The sequence below is a fragment of the Protomyctophum parallelum genome (genome assembly GCF_964188405.1).
Source record: "Protomyctophum parallelum genome assembly, chromosome: 19".
Taxonomy (NCBI): Eukaryota; Metazoa; Chordata; class Actinopteri; order Myctophiformes; family Myctophidae; genus Protomyctophum; species Protomyctophum parallelum.
In genome coordinates, this window is record NC_139717.1 from 34,856,000 (window position 1) to 34,875,672 (window position 19,673).

Sequence of the window (19,673 nt, forward strand, 5' to 3'; positions counted from 1 at the left end):
GCTCTTTGTTCACACTGCTGCTTGTAAAGGAATACACACATGCGTGCGCGCACACACTCTCTCTCTCTCTCTCTCTCTGTTTCTGTCTTCCTCTCACAATTATCTCTCTCTCTGATTTTTATTTCCCCTTCCCTCTCTCTCTCACTCTCTCTCTCACATTACCCTTCTCTGTCTCTCTACTTTTTGTGTCTTTTTTTGCACAATCATGCGCATTTCACTTCCATTTACCTCTTTTTGGCTTTATTTCCTTCACGTTTCCTGTATCTAGTCTCGTCTGTCTGTCTGTCTGTCTGTCTGTCTGTCTGTCTGTCTGTCTGTCTGTCTGTCTGTCTGTCTGTCTGTCTGTCTGTCTGTCTGTCTGTCTGTCTTTATGAAAGCCTATTATTCCCAGAAGCGCTGCTTTTCATTTCCTCTTCTCTCCTCTGCCTCTGAGCGATTGGAGATGTCCAGCAGCCACTGCTTCGCCCACAGAGCGAAGCGTTTTGTTTGGACAGGAAAAGAAAACAACCGTGACGGGAAGCGAGGAAGGAAAACAAAAGAAAATAATAAAGTCTGATGGATGCTGATGCCCTGTCCCATCTCCAAGTATCGCTTACGAAATGTCTTGAGAGAACACGCTTTACATTTTCATGAATACAGAATTACAGACCATGCTCTTCTCTGTGGTAAATTGCAGTGGAGTGGTCTTCCTAGTAACATAGTTCCTGAGTCAGAAGTGACATAGCAGGTCTAGAAGCTCACACAGTGCGGCGTGTTTGTGAGCTACATTTCTTAAGCGCCTCGATGCCTGGCGACCATCTAAATTTAAATCTTCATCAATAAAATCCAACCAGTAGAGAAGAGTGCAAGAGACAAAGATCAGCCTGACGACGTCGAACAAATAAACAACTTTTTAGGAACCATTAATTGCAAAAACAAAATAAAAAAATGGTTTCTGTATCTGGGACGGAAATGGCTTGACCCTTGAGGATTCTCCCCAAAGTGAACCCGAGTGGCATCCAAGACGTCCCACAGGGAGTGCAATTAAACCCAAGACATGTCTGTCTATGCGGTAAATAAACCATAGTGTAAAACCAGACAGCAACACCTGCTGTGACTAGACGGCAGTGGAGTGATTAGCGTGGCTGAGAACGGGAGCTGTCTGCTCAGAATGCTGGGCCGCGTTGTTGGCCCGCTTCACTGTGACCAGGAGAGTCAGCTGATACCATCAGCTCTCGTGAGTTCAGGCCAAGCCGTCAGATCGGTGGCATGCACTTGCTCTGAACTCACCAGAAGCGCCATGTACCACTTTGAACCTGGTGTCCCTGTCAGTGTGCATGGCTTCTAGCTTCTCCCTCCAGTCTACAGCTGCTGCTCAGCATTCCCTCTACACTACCGTGTGTGTGTGTGTGTGTGTGTGTGTGTGGGTGTGTGTGTGTTGCATAAGATTATTGATAAGGTAAGGGATATCTCATCTATTATTGTACATCCATGTACTGTACAATAATGTGATTATTGCCTTGCTTATTGTAGTCATTGTGTGCTGGTGTGTGCGGTAAATATTACTACTAAATACAATATGGTGTATTGGGACTGGGCATATTATGGACAAAATGTAATATCACAATACTTAGCAGATTTACTGTCTACAGATCAAAATCTTAAAGGACCACTTATCACCTATCGTCATATAATTTGTCCCCACTAATGGTCATGATCAAATACCACAATTGGTATTCTGCCTAACAATGATATCACTGCTGGACAGGTTTCTGAACTGCCCACAGCCCTCCTATGAGACACAGACCGAGTAGGAACCCGGCCCACAGGTTGAGAACCAGTACCATAAATGACGTTTATAGGGCTTAAGTGGCGCACCAGGTGAGTCCCATTGAAATGGAAATCTCTTTTACAAGGGAGCCCTGGCCAAGAAAGCAAACAGGCAGTCATTACAACATAAAATAATATAATTAAACACAGCAAAAAAACACAAATTACACATTAATAAAAAGCTCAAGTCGAGCAGCTGCAAACCTCTGTGTTTTTATGTATCACGTAAACGTTTTAAATCGCCCAGATTAATGTCTTTCTGGAACTATTTCCAGTACCATGGAGCATAAATACTGAAAGTTATACTCCCGTATTCTGTGGGTGGACAAGGGACAGTAACAAGTGGCAGGTACTGGGAGCCGAGGTTATAATAATATATATTATTTTCTTTCACTGGATTTGCACATCCCTAAATTAATGCTACCTTGTGGGTGGGTGGACGGTGGGTCTCACAAACATAACATCCAGATTTGATTGACCAAACCCATCGGCTTTACGGGTTGAATTGTATTGTATGTATTGCGCTGATCCTTATGAACACCACCACCATTTAATTTGATTGTCCAGGAGAAGTAGCTGTTTAGAAATCTACTGCTAGGTTGGCAAAAGGGCCTTTCTGTGTGGATTTGCATGTTCTCCGCGTGTCCCCTAGGGTAGGTAGTGGTACCCTCACAAGGGTACCACTACCAGGGGTAGCGCATCTCCTTGAACAGTGTGGCCCCACGCCATTGGTTGGGATGGCAAGGATCTTTAAACCTGTGAGCATGGCCGCCGTATATGTCCTGGATGGAGGGAACGTCACATCTACTCATGCAAGGATTAAAATTCTCAGTTGCCACGACTGATTTCATAAATTTCTTAATGAGGGTCCATTTGGTTCTATCATTTAGCTGGGGGGACCACCTGGAACCCCCTCAAGGACCACTGGTGGTCCCCAGATCACTAGTTGAAAAGCACTGCTGTAGAGATTTGGGGCCCATAGCAAACTTCTTCAGTCGGCTGAGAAAATAGAGGCGTTGATGTGCGTTCCTCAGCAGTTGGCCGGTGTGTATGACCCAGGTCCTTTGTTTCCGAGGTTTATGCCACAAACAGGTTGGTTGCATTTTGTCAGAATTCCTCTGTGCCCATGCACACATGTAGGCACACACAAACACACACACACACACACACACACACACACACACACACACACACAAACACACACCATGTGTATTCTTACTATTTATTACATCCGTGCATGTGTGCTAATGACAGAATGGTGAAAAGGACCATTTCTTCAGAACATGACTCACACTTGAGGTTTAGCGTAAGCCCACGTCAGTGGCGAACCACCCATTTATGAGGAATTGCGTTAAAATACAGCATCTCTTTACTCACTCTAGGAGAGGTTATGTGAACTTTGTAAATGTATATCTCCTGGTAGTGTGCCTTCTGTTGCATTTAGGTAAAGATAGTAACCATTATAAGTGTATTTATACACATTCATTTTAGCCACATGAACGTCCCTATTCTGATCAAGTGACAAGTGAACATTTGGTGAAAATCTTCAAGTGTAAAACTTGTAGATCGGTTATTTTCACCAAAGATATTTGACCCCAGTCAACAGAACAAAGTTTATAGCGTTCAAGTGGTTAAATTGTGAAGCGTGATTGTGGAAGTGAGTGAACTATTAATGTTGCATTCTCAAGGTTCTACAACCTACAGTTTTTTAACCAACTTAACCTTGGTGGCAAATCATTATAAGCCAAACGTTTCCAAAATATTTAACAATGGTACTTTTTTAATATATTTTTATTATGATAAACATAATTGGCCACTCTAAAAATTTGTTTTTTGTGTTTTGTATATACTGTATATAATATATTTTTCCCCACACTGAAAGAGACTCAGGCCTCTTTTAGACGGCGACCATCTCCATATAACACGTCAAAGTCCCGTTGCGTTCTCATTTTTTCTTACCCTTTACACGAGAACGCACACGTTATGATATGATGTGCTATTATGCTATACTGTCGCTAGGTGGCGATAACGGGCTGCCAAATAGACAGGTCACCCACGTACAAGAAGAAGAAACCTTCACGCAAGCCTGCGCAACACGGCTCTGGGCGCGCCACGGGATGGTATATATTTTATAATACATTAGGCTACATAAACGCTGCTGCCGCGGCTGCCGTCTATCACAAGGCTTTTTATTTACTTCATGGTTTTACATTCAACATCGCTGATGAGCAGCACTTTGTAGGCGAGGAGGGAGGCTTGTTCAGGAACTCCATTATATCATAATGATATGGCTCTGCATCAATGTAATAAACATATGCGCTGCGAGCCAACATGAGCCATGATGATGTCATAAGTTTTGCGGATTCACCGTTTTGCCTGTTTATATGGAGACCATAGGAAACGGTGTTCTGAATGATTTCCACTCTGGGAGGCGGTTTCACTTCGATGCGTTTTCACCTCCTGAGAACACCGTTCTCGTCTAAATGACAGCGCTAAACGGTACTTTATTTTGCCGTTTTTTATGAACACCATCCTCGTGTAAATAGCACCTGAGACACATGGGCATCAGTAATGGATAAGATACTTTACCCCATCAACCATATTGTCCCTATTCTGGCGTGAAACATTGGGTGAAAATGAGGGGTTGGAGGGGGTCAAAATTGCCACTGAGTGAATACACTCAATTATAATTAGATGGATAAAAGACTGATAAATTGCAATATGTACTAAACGTTGGCCTTTTCACAGTGGCAGGTCAAGGAGGATGACAAGGGCAGACAGCATGGAGAAATGGTGCAATTTACAGCGCCTCTATTCCCTATTGGAGACACTCAATAGATAAACATGAAACGAGCCTGGGGGCTGACTCACTGTTTCCAGCAAGCAGAGAGGACCAGAGGGGAGGGGAGGAGTACAGTACAGACATGGTACAGAACAGTGAAGAGAGACTCACAGACAAGCAGAGAGGACCAGAGGGGAGGGGAGGAGTACAGTACAGACATGGTACAGAACAGTGAAGAGAGACTCACAGACAAGCAGAGAGGACCAGAGGGGAGGGGAGGAGTACAGTACAGACATGGTACAGAACAGTGAAGAGAGACTCACAGACAAGCAGAGAGGACCAAGAGGGGAGGGGAGGAGAACAGTACAGAACAGTGAAGAGAGACTCACAGACCAGCAGAGAGGACCAGAGGGGAGGGGAGGAGAACAGTACAGACATGGTACAGAACAGTGAAGAGAGACTCACAGACAAGCAGAGAGGACCAGAGGGGAGGAGAACAGTACAGACATGGTACAGAACAGTGAAGAGAGACTCACAGACCAGCAGAGAGGACCAGAGGGGAGGGGAGGAGTACAGTACAGACATGGTACAGAACAGTGAAGAGAGACTCACAGACCAGCAGAGAGGACCAGAGGGGAGGGGAGGAGAACAGTACAGACATGGTACAGAACAGTGAAGAGAGACTCACAGACAAGCAGAGAGGACCAAGAGGGGAGGGGAGGAGAACAGTACAGAACAGTGAAGAGAGACTCACAGACAAGCAGAGAGGACCAAGAGGGGAGGGGAGGAGAACAGTACAGACATGGTACAGAACAGTGAAGAGAGACTCACAGACAAGCAGAGAGGACCAGAGGGGAGGGGAGGAGAACAGTACAGACATGGTACAGAACAGTGAAGAGAGACTCACAGACAAGAAGAGAGAGCACGTCGTGCACACACCCTCACATACCAAGACCATAGAGCAGTGCTTCTCAAACACACCATAACTCCAGACTTAACACACCTGTAAGGGTCCATTTGGACCACAGAATCCCCCCTCCCGGAAGTACAGTACACCCTCCTTCCAGGTGTTGTCAGCAACTTACTTGATGACAATGGAACACGCACATCACCAACTACCTCCCATGAGAGAGTTTGTGTCAAGCTTGCAGTACCAGAGTTGGCCACTTGTTTATTTTTTCCTCTCCCTGGGGTCCTTAGCTAAGACGCATATGCGATGTACACATAAGTGTCGTCCGTGCACTTACAGTATACTGTATACACTTAGCTTGTCTACACAATGCGTCTCGGAAGCAAGGCATCGTGGGTCTCGTAGATCGGCTATATGTTCAGCACAACACCGGTGTAAAACGAATTATAAACTAGGCATTACACAACAACAACCTCCTTCCTCACACATGCTTTCTCTCCCACACACCCTCCGCCTCCACACACACACACGCACACGCGCGCACACAGACACACTGACTCATTATTAGTAATCAGGGGCCGAGTCTGGAAGCCTTTAGCCACTGCTGGCTGTGTGTGCAGCAGCCAGCCAAGGCCAAGCTCCCATGACCGGGGCCGCTGGGAGGCAGGGCTGCGTGTCGAGCTGTAATGGGGCCCCCTCTCTGTAATTTAGCAGTTTGATTTGATTATTGGTGAGGTTTGCGTTGGGCCAGAGCCTGTGTGTGTGTGTGTGTGTGTGTGTGTGTGTGTGTGTGTGTGTGTGTGTGTGTGTGTGTGTGTGTGTGTGTGTGTGCGTGCGCGTGTGTGTGTGTGTGCGTGCGTGTGTGTGTGTGTGTGTGTGAGTGTGTGAGACATGGGGGCTAATTAGAACTATTATGTAAGACATCAAACAGGTCTTTGGCATTGTAGTGCGGGGGGAAGTAGAGATTGTGTTAGTTTTGTGTTTTTAGTGTGAGCAGTTTCACGCTGCTTTCTACAGACCCTGACCCTGTCCGCTCCCTTATAGGGTTAGTTTGTTTGCATGTAAGGAAAGAAAACAAATTCAGAGAGAGAGAGGGGTCACCGAAAGTCCTTCAATGTTCCACTCATGAGGTGTTTTTGTGACGTTTCTTTTGTGGACTCATATTGCTAGCCGATATGTAGCGCTCCATAGGTCCCAGACTCGTCTTCCTTCTGGCATCAAAACTATGGAATGAACTTCCCGTTGCAATCAAAACTGTTGAATCACTATTCAGACTCCACCTCAGCCCGTAGCATTTTATGTAGACACTTCACTCACTGTACAGATAATCTACTGTTAGACCGATAATATTACATTCTTAGCTTGCTTATGATTCTTGAAGACTGTTTCTATGTATTTGATGTAAATTATTACCATGTGTTGTTCTTGTTTACTGTAAGTCGCTCTGGAGTAAGTTCGTCTGCTAAATCGTCTATAAGGATTTGTTGAGACAGAAGATTCTGCTTTAAGCCTGATTAAGCCCGACGGTGTTGGTCGAAAACAACACTGATAACAAAAATGTTATCAGTGTGTGTTATTTAGTTTGTTTGATGATACAGATAATTGACAACGCTATTCTACTACAGAATCAAAAAAATCCAGTACAACACGATGTGGCGCTGAATTTTTTTGATTGATTGATTGAATACTTTATTAGTCAGAAATGTGGGGGTAGTCACTTAACTAAGGGAGGAGTGATCATTTCCTCCCTTTGGTCTGCTGGAAGGTGAATTTTCAGGCCTGTTTTAAAGGACATCAGTGATTTGCATTTTTTGAGGGAAGAGGTCAGGGCATTCCACATTTGGGTGGCAGTGCTGTAGAAGGAGAATCTTCCCATATTTGTTTTAAAAGTTGGTGGTACCAGATCATTGTTCTCGCTCCCTCTAGTATTGTGGCTGTGGGTGTTGCTCACTTTTTTTAGGTAGTTACTCAGGTATGCGGGTACTGAGGGCATAGAGGGCACATTTTTAAATGGCAATCCCAAAGTCAATCGCTTCACTCTGTCTTCTACCCGGAGCCAACCTATAGCCTATGAAAATGGGTTGCAAAAAGATGGGTCATGAGCCCCAGGCCGAGAAGTAGTCGCATTAGTTTGTTTTGGGAGGTTAGGAACTTAGTTTTTAGTGATATTGAGATGTTGAAGTACCAAGCATAGTCCAAGGATGGCTCAATTAGGGCTCCAGTCTTGAGAGTACTTTTGTTGTTGGAAATTCTGCTCATGGGCGCCAGAAGATTGCCCCATGTGTAATGGGAACATGTCCCCAGGAGGGGCCATTACACATGGGTGAAGTCCCATGGTCCCATTACAACACATGGGTGAGGTCCCATTACACACAGATGTCAGGTCATTTATTTATAGATTACTTTTGTTTGGAGTCTTTGAATAAATGTGTATCTTTTTAACAGCACACCTGAGTAGAAAATCACAGTGAGTGAGGGGCACTCATATCATCACACATCATCATCATACATCACATTCCGTGCTCAGCCAATTAGCTGAGCACATTCCGTGCCACACACACACACACACACACACACACACACACACACACACACACACATACACACACACACAGCTGTGCATAGGAGGGGCTAGCGCCCCTCAAAAAGGTAAAAAGCCTTTACTGACCGAGGGGTGTGGTCTTTGACGTCAGACTTGGGTACTCCATTGCCCCTAAGGCCTGGAATTTGACTTTTGAACACCTGTACCAAACCCTGAGTCCCGGTTCAATGTGTTGGACCCCAGTCTGGCAAACAAGGGGCCCCCCCTGGTGTCACTCAGTAGAAGAGCAGGTCTCATCATGGTGTTTATTTCAAGGCCCCCCCACCCCTAAAGAAATTCCCTACTGTCTTCCGTCAGAGGACAGGGAATCAAAGGCTGCAGGGGCCGGGGGCCTCCAGACAGGACAGGACGGGCCCCTCACACAGACCCTGGAGGCCGTGGGCCTCCAGACAGGACAGGACGGGCCCCTCACACAGACCCTGGAGGCCGTGGGCCTCCAGACAGGACACGACGGGCCCCTCACACAGACCCTGGAGGCCGGGGGCCTCCAGACAGGACAGGACGGGCCCCTCACACAGACCCTGGAGGCCGGGGGCCTCCAGACAGGACACAACGGGCCCCTCACACAGACCCTGGAGGCCGTGGGCCTCCAGACAGGACAGGACGGGCCCCTCACACAGACCCTGGAGGCCGTGGGCCTCCAGACAGGACAGGACGGGCCCCTCACACAGACCCTGGTCCTTGTTCTTTTTACAGTATCACTAACATGGAAGCCTGGTCACTCTATCACTCGCCTCTCACCACTGCCGAAAGGCACGCACACACACACACACACACACACACACACACATACTGTAGAGTACATATCTGTACACGTACTGTACTGTAGATAAGCACATGCACTTTTACATGTAAACTGACACTCACTCAGTACACACAGTCAGGCGTGTGCGCACACACACACACACACACATACACACTGTAGATAAGCTCATATACTGTACATTCACTTACACTCAGTTTACACACACACACACACACACACGCACATAAATGTAATGGCCAAATAAAGTGATGCTGCCAAATAAATATTAATTTGGTGGTCCTTGGCATAAACAGGTTTGAGAACCACTGCTGTAAAACTCCTGGTAATAGTCATTCAAGAGTACCAGATCCTCAGGCTTGCAGATCTGCTACTTTTGATGCTTTTGTGTGACGCTGTAGTATGATCAAGTAGGGCGTTCATTTATAAATAAACGCAAAAACTTAAAATATGTTAAGAGATGTATGCCTAACGGCACCATCAATAAATATGATAATATTTCATATAAAGTTTATTATTATTATTATTATCATCAATGAATGGAAAGAACCTCTCCTTCACCCCCACAAAATGACTTATTTTCTATCAATCACACACCTCATGAAGCCTTGAATTCATTCAATTTGACCGGCGGAGTCTAAGAGAGACTGTAAGGGAGAGGGAGACTCCACCACTCAGGAGAGACTGTAAGGGAGAGGGAGACTCCACCTCTCAGGAGAGACTGTAAGGGAGAGGGAGACTCCACTTCTCAGGAGAGACTGTAAGGGAGAGGGAGACTCCACCTCTCAGGAGAGACTGTAAGGGAGAGGGAGACTCCACCTCTCAGGAGAGACTGTAAGGGAGAGGGAGACTCCACTTCTCAGGAGAGACTGTAAGGGAGAGGGAGACTCCACCGCTCAGGAGAGACTGTAAGGGAGAGGGAGACTCCACCACTCAGGAGAGACTGTAAGGGAGAGGGAGACTCCACCTCTCAGGAGAGACTGTAAGGGAGAGGGAGACTCCACCTCTCAGGAGAGACTGTAAGGGAGAGGGAGACTCCACTTCTCAGGAGAGACTGTAAGGGAGAGGGAGACTCCACCACTCAGGAGAGACTGTAAGGGAGAGGGAGACTCCACCGCTCAGGAGAGACTGTAAGGGAGAGGGAGACTCCACCTCTCAGGAGAGACTGTAAGGGAGAGGGAGACTCCACCTCTCATCAAGTCTAGGAGAGACTAGGAGACGAAAACACAACAATCCATGAATTCAAGGCTTCATGGGATGTGTAATTGATAGAAAATAAAGTCATTTTAAGGCGTGAACTACTCCTTTTAAAGGACATCATAACCTCTCCTTCTCCCTCAGTGTTGTGTGGTGTTTAGTTTGCGGTGCCTCAGTAGTAGGGGTGGGAAATCATTTATCCCATATTTCCCATATGTGTTTTTTCTTGTTTTTTCCTTTAAACTGTGGAAGATGCTTGTGTTGTTGTTGGTTTGTGAGAAAATCCCTCAGTCATAAGTAATATTTTGACTCGTTCCATGGCCTAACCCTGTACAGTGGAAGTACTGTCATAGAAGCCACACAAGGCCTGTTTTTGACGCATTCACTGTTCCATGCTGTGACCACCACCACCGTCACTCCTACTGTACTTACTATATATAAAGTATATATTCCAAATTTTGTATTTACATTTGTATTAACGCGGGAACAATGGCTTCCATTATAGCATGCTAACTAACTGTCTAGAAAGCCTGCAGCCGTTTCTATTGGCTTGGGTTTCCCGTTGATGATGTCACTGGTAGGCGGGTTTCAGAACTGTCTACACAGCCCTCCACTGAGCCACAGTCAATAGATACAAATAGTACCATATTATAAATTATCGTTATTGAGGACCTATTCCGAATGGGGGCGACGTCTTACCACAGACTGGCTGTCTGGTTTAAAAATCACCCCCATGTGAACTGAGCGGTGCAGGCTGGTCAACAACAACACCGCTGGCTGGCTGCAGTTATAGTTCTGAGTGGGAAATGGCCCTACATGTTCTGCTCAACAGTGCCACCCAGCGGTATTGCAGCTGTTGTTGAGGCCTCAGACATACATACTGTACAGACATACACCCTCGGTCAGTCATTGGAGCGGTTTGGCACCACTCAAATGGTCGCGAACTGGCATGGTTCTGGGGGGTGTGTGTGTGTCTCTGTCAACTGGAGTGGTCAGTGTGTGTCTGTGCGTGGTGACATGTGTATATTTGTGTATGTTAAAAGTGTGTGTGTGTGTGTGTGTGTGTGTGTGTGTGGGGTTTTTTTTTAGGCCACTTAACCCCACCCCCCCCCCCCCTCCCCACACACACACACACACACACACACACACACACACACAGAGATGCTACAGATGACAGTTTCATATTCAGTGGTTTATTGCCATATCACATGAGGTTACTATAGGACTTTGTCACTGTGTTCCTCAGTCAGGACAACTTCAGGTCATTGCATTACATTAACCACATCAGCCCTATTATGTTCTGAGCCGTATCAAGAATATAGATCATTTTCTGAAATTATTTGGAACATTTTGTGAAAATGTTGGGCATGTAATTACCAGAAATTAGGTACGGCAGGTTGAAAGTGGTTAATGAACTGTCATGATAGCCAGTTGATATTAGGCACAATGCCATCAGTCCTCAGATCAATTCCCTGCTTGCTGTACCATTTAGTAAATGTCACTACCCTTTCTTCGTGTTTCCTGTCTCTCTTTTCACTATCACTGTCAAAGTAGAGGCTTATAAAATGATCGGAAAATAACATTTTTACTGATGCCTTTATAGCTTTGCAAGGCCAGGCTCCCAGTGACATTTTAGCTGGTTCCGTATGAGCCCGTGTGCAGCTTTAGAACCTCAGGTACAATCATCTTAACCATTTTATCTATTTATATACATATTCAAAACTATCAGCTGCGAGCTTGTACATCTGCTATTTTGGAGAAAAAACATATATAAAATGTTTGTAATACCTTTTATTTTTTAAACATAAATCTCCCTGGCACAAAAGCTTTTCTAATCCATCCTAAGCATGAAAAGCTATCGTGGTTGTTCCCAAAACTCTTTTTGTCATTCTGGGTGTTCAGGCTTTTGCAGATTCTGGAATACACTGTCTGAGGATCTGTAGGTAGCAAAGGCAGGATCATCTTCATCTTTTTAATTACATCTGAAAACGTACTTTTATATCAAGGCCTTTTTTTGTATTGCCTCTTTATGTTTGCCTCACTTTCTTGTATTTGTTTTATTGTCGATTATCTTACAATCTACCATTTTCATCAAAGAGGATTGGGTGTAGAGGGGGAAAAGAGCTGCCCATTTACAAAGCTAAAGGTCAAGTTTACTAAGTATTTGAGAGTTTTAAGTGGTTAAACCTTTAACATTTACCCCTTGAAACGATTAAAGGACCACTTCACCACTTTTCAACCTATCTTCATATAATAGGTCCTCACTAATAATCATGATAAAATGGCACAATTCTTTTCTACTCAGTCTGTGTCTCATAGGAGGGCTGTGGGCAGTTTAGAAACCGTCTTCCAGTGACATCATCATTAGGCAAATTATTTTTTAAACAAGATTTTTGTACAAAAATGTATAGATTTTCATTATCGTGGGAACGATGGCTTCCATTTTCGCATTGCAACTTTTCAGGACTAGAAAGCCTGTAGTTTCTATTAGCTTGTATTCCCCATCGATGATGTCACTGGAAGACGGTTTCTGAACTGCCCACAGCCCTCCTATGAGACACAGACCGAGTAGAAGAAAATTGCGCAATTTTTTCCTGGATTATTAGTGAGGACCTATTATATGAAGATTGGTTGAAAAGTGGTGAAGTGGTCCTTTAAGCTGTGATTCACCTGTATCTAGGGACACTGCTAACAGCTCGGGATCGAGACGTGACGTTTGCACTTTTTGATTGTTCTGCGTCCCTTTCTACATTGACTTCACATAAAAGGTCTTTTGTCCCCAATACAATCGGTCGTGATGATTACGCCACTATAAAGAGCAGATGATCTCCCCAGATTAAGCTTTAATTGTTATCAAAACCCCCAATGTGGGTCGTGTGAATGAGGTCCTCATTATGGTAGTGGAGCAATTGTGCGTGAGGCTATCTTCATATTTCATCTTAATCTGTGCTCTAGAAGATAACTATGCAGATCAATGGTGATATTTTTTTTTTATATATATATAAGAGATCAACCGTAATTCTTTGAAAGTCTTTGTATATGGTAAACAGTAATCATATTCATGGTGGCATGGAGGCTTTGGCGGACAAGTTTGCTTATTATTGCTATGATAGAATGGCAAACTTCCTCTTTATGCTCTACTTTTAATCATTTTAACTGTACCAACACTCAATGGTCACTGTATAATGAGAGTTTCCTATAAAAATGAGACACACCTTTTGAAGTGAGACCCAGTGAATTTGTCATTCTGTGCTTCAGAAGACATTGTTGTCAGTCACTTGTACAGAACATTGTCTGAGTCGACTCTCAATAGTCACAAGATATTAAATGATAAGACATTCAGAACACTGTCAAATACAGAGGAAAGAAAAGTACCTTTTGGAGACAACAGGATATTTATAAATTCCACTAATATAAGCTCTGTGTGTGTATATGTTAGTGTACCGTTTCTCAGGGTCGGGTCCAAATTGACCCCTGGTCCATGGCCTAATGCCATAAAATAAAATGAAATATGCTGAGGACCACTGAGTAGTGAGTGTGTCTGTCTATCTGTCCTTTGCATATGTCAAAAACCACACACACACACACACACACACACACACGCATGCATGCATTTGCACGCCTTCCTCCCTGTTTTCCTTTGAGGAATGGATATGGATTATGGGTAAACCAAATAGCATGTAATAAACATACCTCAGTGACGTGGGTAGGTGTGGAAATAATTCAACCCCTATTTTCCTTTGGCTTGTTTTTTTGTTTTAGCCAACTTTTTTTTTTTGTAAATGTTTACCTCAAGCATGAGCCCTTATTGGTCCCTCGCCCCCGTGTGTGTGTGTGTGTGCAGAGATGGGCAAAATACATTGAAAATGTATTTTGATACAAAATACAAATACTGGGTCAAAAAATGTATCTAAATACAAAATACAAAATACATCTTCCATCCCCATCGAAATACAAATTACAAAATACAAAAAAGTATTTCAAATACGTATTTCAAATACATGTATTTCAAATACTGCCCATCTCTGATGGGCAAAATATATTGAAAATATATTTTGATACAAAATACAAATACTGGGTCAAAAAATGTATTTAAATACAAAATACATCTCATTTCTTCCATCTCAGCGAAATACAAATTACAAAATACAAAAAAGTATTTCAAATACATGTATTTCAAATACTGCCCATCTCTGTGTGTGTGTGTGTGTGTGTGTGTGTGTGTGTGTGTGTGTGTGTGTGTGTGTGTGTGTGTGTGTGTGTGTGTGTGTGTATCCGCGGGCACTTGCTTGTATTAGTAATATACTTGTCTGGGCCAAATGTACTAAGACGAGTTTGAGGAATAGACTTTGTGAGGGCATTTTTCCTAGTTTTAGGGTTAAAAAGATGTTTTTGAGTTTTACGTCAATTACGTGCAGGAAAAGATTCAGGTTAGACATGTAGAGGTTAGACTTAGGGTTTGAGTCATGCCTGATTACATGCAGGTGTCGTGCAACTAAAATAGCGCTTGATCAGCTATTTTCAAGTTTACTTTTTTATGGGCCTTCATAAAATCGGCATCCTAAAATGTTGATGTCCTCACAAGTATAGTAATAGAATGCGTGTGAGTGTGTTTGTTCAGATGAAGGGGCATGTTGTCATTTACAACTGAAATGGGAAAGAAAAGACAAAACAAAAATAAACAAATAAATAAACGGGTAGAGCCGAAACGTGATCTTCCTCGGGTTGTTTTGGTGCCTTTGAGGTAACACGTTGATCGCATTGACTGAGTTTTGTTTTTGTGAGTTGTTTTAATGTGTGTGTTTGTGTGTGTGTGTGTGTGTGTGTGTGTGTGTTTGTGTGTACACGTGCGTTTTCTAGGAAATGACGAGCAGAGGTCCTTGCAGTATGAGGGCACAGATCCAGGTCTGCTTCCCATCAGGGTGAGAACAGGTTTCAGTGCAGGTCCTCGGACGTCCCCTGCTGCTCTGTCCCCAGAGGAAGGACGTCCCCGACCCCCCTCTGCTGCTCTGTCCCCAGAGGAAGGTGACTTAAATCTGTGATGCACTTTAGCTTCACAGTCAAATTCTCAGACAGACAACTCATTTAAAGGTGGCTTAAGTGATATGTTATATAGCTCTATAGTGGTATCCGGTCGTAAAAACAAATCCGCACAGGTTCCCCGGGAGGAGGGAACCTGTGTACTCTCTACTGCCACCATCTGGCGGAGTCAGGTTAGGGTCTCCCTGACTCTCCAGCACTTTAGTAAACTTTAGGGAATACATTTTCTCCTGTGTGGGAAAACAATGAGCTGGTGAATGATCGTTGTATCACTTTATAGTACACTACCTTTAACTCTCAGGGTTACACATGGATGAATTTAGACCGAGAATTTTACCTTATTGTTTGCAAACACAATGGAACATGTATAAGGGTTGTTGTGTGTGTTAATGAGTGTGTTGTTGCTGTAAATGCTAAGTGTGATGACTCACCCTGAGCTGGGTCAACTGAGGATCAGCCTGGACTACATGTTGTCTCAGTAATACAGCCCTCTCCCTATCCACAAGGAGGAGCAGTGCACCAAAGCATTATGGGAATTGTAGTCCAGGAAGGAAGTGAGCCCAGTGTCCATGACATCATGGAGCCCATGGACACTTTAAAATACAAAAATATCTAAAACACAAATTACCCACATAAAAACCCTAGGAAAGTGTTTCTTGTCTCCCAAACATCATTAAAATAAGATCTGGTTGCAAAAGGGTCGTGAAATGGCCCTTTAAGGTAAGAAAATGGTTGGTCCGGAATTCTCTTTTAACGTCCAGGTACATGACAGCATAGCAGTAACTATTATACTATATATTGGGAGTGTTGATTCAACTCCTCACGCTCTATGCATGTGTTAATTGCAGCTGCAATCCCCCTGGACTCGAACCATGTGGGAAACCAAATTTATATCCACACTGTCAAGAGCGTATGAGTTTCAGGCAATACTGCTTGTCAACCATAATGTGCACATGTACTAGTTATATTGTAATAGCATACTCAACCATGCGGATTGGTTAAAATGACATTGCATTCATTAAAATAAGTTCTGGATGGCAGCTTTAAAGTCACTTTGAAGCTGCAGTAAACGGTCATGGACCCGTTGTTACGGCTCAAACACCACGTTCATGGACCCGTTGTTACACCACGGTCATGGACATGGAAAATACAGAAAATCGTGAAAATAACAAGCTAACAACGAGTCACATTACGATGTGTAGATTAGCGATTGTCAATGTTTTAGAAACACTTAAGTTAATTCATTCATTGTATTGTTGTAAGTTTGGGGAGATATTTCTCTTTTGAGTGTCAAGGTGAAAAGCTATTAGCCCTTGCTCTAGAGCACATCACAAGGAAAGACGCATCACTCTCTCAGGGTTTGAACCCGCGACCTTGCTGCGTTGCTAACCACTGAGCCACACACACGCCTCCCCCGACACTCACATCACTTTGGTTATGTAATTAGTGTAATTAATGGTTAATCAGAGTCACCTGTTGTGACATGACATCAACAGTGTCTGTGTGGTTAGTGAATCAGAGCTGTGGCAACGAACCAGACGGAGATAGCTCTCCCAGACAGCTCCAGTATTGTATTAACTCCTTATCGTGTGTATGTGTGTGGTTTCTCGTCATAAAGGGAAGGACATAGCCTGTATGTGACTTATTTTTTCATGAGAGCACACTCAAATCTAGAGATGTATAATTTGCCATCCCGACGAAGATGCCGATCGCTGAACTTGTGTATGGGTCGATACCGAGTCCAGACCCAATACCAGTGTGTTGTAAATAAATATATATACTGTACATCGATAAAAGTGCATCCACAATTTAGTAAATCAAGACATTTAAATTGTACAGTCACAGTATAAAATTGTAGCGCAACATCGAAAAGCATTCAAAGTATACAATAATAGCTTTTGTGAGTTACAAATGTAATGAACACTGGGGATTGTAACTTTGTACATGTTGTGTTCTTTGAACACAAATAGACATGACGCACATGCTGTATATTAAACCCCACCGTTGGGCGATTAATTGAATTTCCCTGTCATCATATTTACTTTATTTTTGTATTTTGTTCCACTTATTTTATTCATTGAGCAAATAAAACAAGTTAAAACAAACTCCAACATTGTTTATGAACCTTCATAGAGAAAGTCGGTTCCACGGGAAACAAAGATCTTCCTGTCATGGAAAGTTCTGAGCATCCTGGCTGGCTGTCGTGGGGATTTGAACGTGTGACATTTCGTAGACGGGCCTCTTAAATCTTTGTTTTCAAAATGTGCTACTTCATACCGTCTGTTTCTTTCTCTTGACAGCGGACACAAAGGTTGACACCGGTTGACAGGCTGTCACTCATCATAACCTCATCCCGTTGTCTACTGTAAACTTCAGTAAATGCCTGCAATAACCCGCCCTGTTTGTATAGAAATCACGTGGCATGTAGAATGAAAAATGATTATTTCTAGTAGGGCTATACTATTCCCTTTCTTCTGGACATATAATGGGGACTTTAACCACTGGGCAATCAAATAGTTTTGTTTTTTAAATAGCGCAAATATATTTTCGCTATTCGTTCGTACTACATTTGAGTACATATATGACAGTGGTAAACAAAACAAGCGTGTGTGTGTGTGTGTGTGTGTGTGTGTGTGTGTGTGTGTGTGTGTGTGTGTGTGTGTGTGTGTGTGTGTGTGTGTGTTTTTATTGGAGTCTTTCCAATTTCCTATACTTTTACTTCTACTCCACTAAATCTCATAGGCAAATATTGTACTTTTTACTCCACTACAGTTATTTAAAAACTTGGGTTACTAGTTACTTTGTAGATTTTAATTATTATTACAAAAAATGAATACATTAACCACTTCAGCCCTATTTAAACTTTGGCTTTTGGAAAATAGGCGATCTACAAGCTTACAATGTGTCACATTGCGACGCATAGTGAGCTTGTACATCTGCTATTGTCAAAAGATTTGAATAGATTTCATACATTTGTGAAAGGACATTCTGCATAACCATTCTATTTTGGGTACTTTAAATACATTTTGATGCCAATACTTTAAATATTTGTGTTTTCTACATTGCAGTATTGATACTTTTACTTAAGTAAAGACACGTGAGTACTTTTTGTCCACCACTGTGCGTGCAGTAAGAGCTGTGGTTAAACATTGCTGAGTTGTGTGTTGTGGCTTGATGGGGCAAGTCATGCACCCCGGGGCATGGAGGACAGGTTTGTTCATAATGACACCACCGCGTCACTCTGAAGCTTACTTGGAGTTCCTCTGTTGTCATGTTAGGCTTTTCTAATCCAACACAGTTGTGTCAACTTCCGCTTTGTTTGAGTTTTCTTGTTTGTTTCTGTGATGTATCTGCGGATCCGGTTCGCTCCGTTGACTATGGTCAATATAGAGTGGGGAAAGCTGTCTTGCATGCATTGTTTTTGTGTTCATTTTGAACTGCTTTACAACACACACAACATTTTGAGTGTCAATTTAACTCTTGAGAGTCACTCTAAGTCCCTAACAGTACAGGTTAATTCTTAGACTTACTGTAGTACTAGTCCCCTATTTTATATACAGTACTTAAGGCTTACAATGAGTCTCATCCAATGAGTCATTTTCTTTTAAAATGTGTGTTGATTCGTGCAGAGCTGGGATCGAACTCTTGTCTCCCACTCGGCAAACTGACGCACAACCTACCGTGCCAGTAGAGCGATTGGCAGAGCTGTTGTGGCCGCGTCTTGTCCGGGGCACTGCATCTACGCTCTTGTTTTTGTTGTAGCATGTAATCACGGTTCACACTTAAAGCTGCACACAACGTCCCTCATGTCCATGACTCTTTGGCTGCAGAGTACACCTTTGTGATGTCACTGATCACATGACCCCAAGTTGTAGGCTAAACAGAGGGAGGGGGGGTGTTATTATTATTTCCAGTTTTCCACACGAGAATTCTAATGTATAATGACATAGTTCACTCTTGCAAGCGTATAATTGGTATAATTGGAGTGGTATAATTCCCCTTTACATAGCATTTTCAGCACTTCTCCTCTGTGTAGTGAGCTTGTAGATCGGTTGTTTTCGGCACACGACTCAGCCATACTGCAGAGCATAAATCAGGTATTTACGCATACCCCTTACGTTAGCATCACCATGGGTACGCATGCACCCTGAGGGCTATAGAGAGTTACAAAACCAAAGACGTGTGGTTTGCAACTTCTCACCTTTCTCCTGTCTTGCCCGAAACATGTCAGCTCAACAAGTATCAACCAGGGAGTGTATCGTCTGTCTGTCTGTCTGTCTCTGGAAATTGCTGTGGGAGTGCCAGGCTGTCTGTCTGTCTGACTGATTTGGCCCTGAGGCTGTGCTGTGTGGTGAAGGCCTGCCAATCACTGACGTTTACCCAAACATAACACAACACTCTCTCTCTCTCTCTCTCTCTCTCTCTCTCTCTCATATTAACCACTTCTCTGTTGAAAAGCTGTAGAAAAGCAGGTCTGTCATCATCAAACGCTCAGGGCTGCTGACAGATATATCTGTTTGTGTGCATGTGTGTGTGTGTGTGTGAGAGAGAGAGAGAGAGAGAGATGTCA

The 19,673-nt window shown here is 43.5% G+C and overlaps 1 protein-coding gene across 1 annotated transcript in view; it reads left to right on the forward strand.

Annotated features, from left to right (window-relative positions):
* The window catches only part of rad51b (RAD51 paralog B), an 82,845-nt gene extending 65,257 nt beyond the window's left edge, over positions 1 to 17,588 (forward strand). The window contains exons 10-11 of the mRNA XM_083790853.1: positions 14,924 to 15,088; positions 17,404 to 17,588. Of these exons, the coding sequence (XP_083646979.1) occupies positions 14,924 to 15,088; positions 17,404 to 17,429 (191 nt within the window). The 3' untranslated portion in view covers positions 17,430 to 17,588. The remainder of the gene's footprint in view (positions 1 to 14,923; positions 15,089 to 17,403) is intronic.
* The last annotated feature ends 2,085 nt before the right edge of the window (positions 17,589 to 19,673 follow it).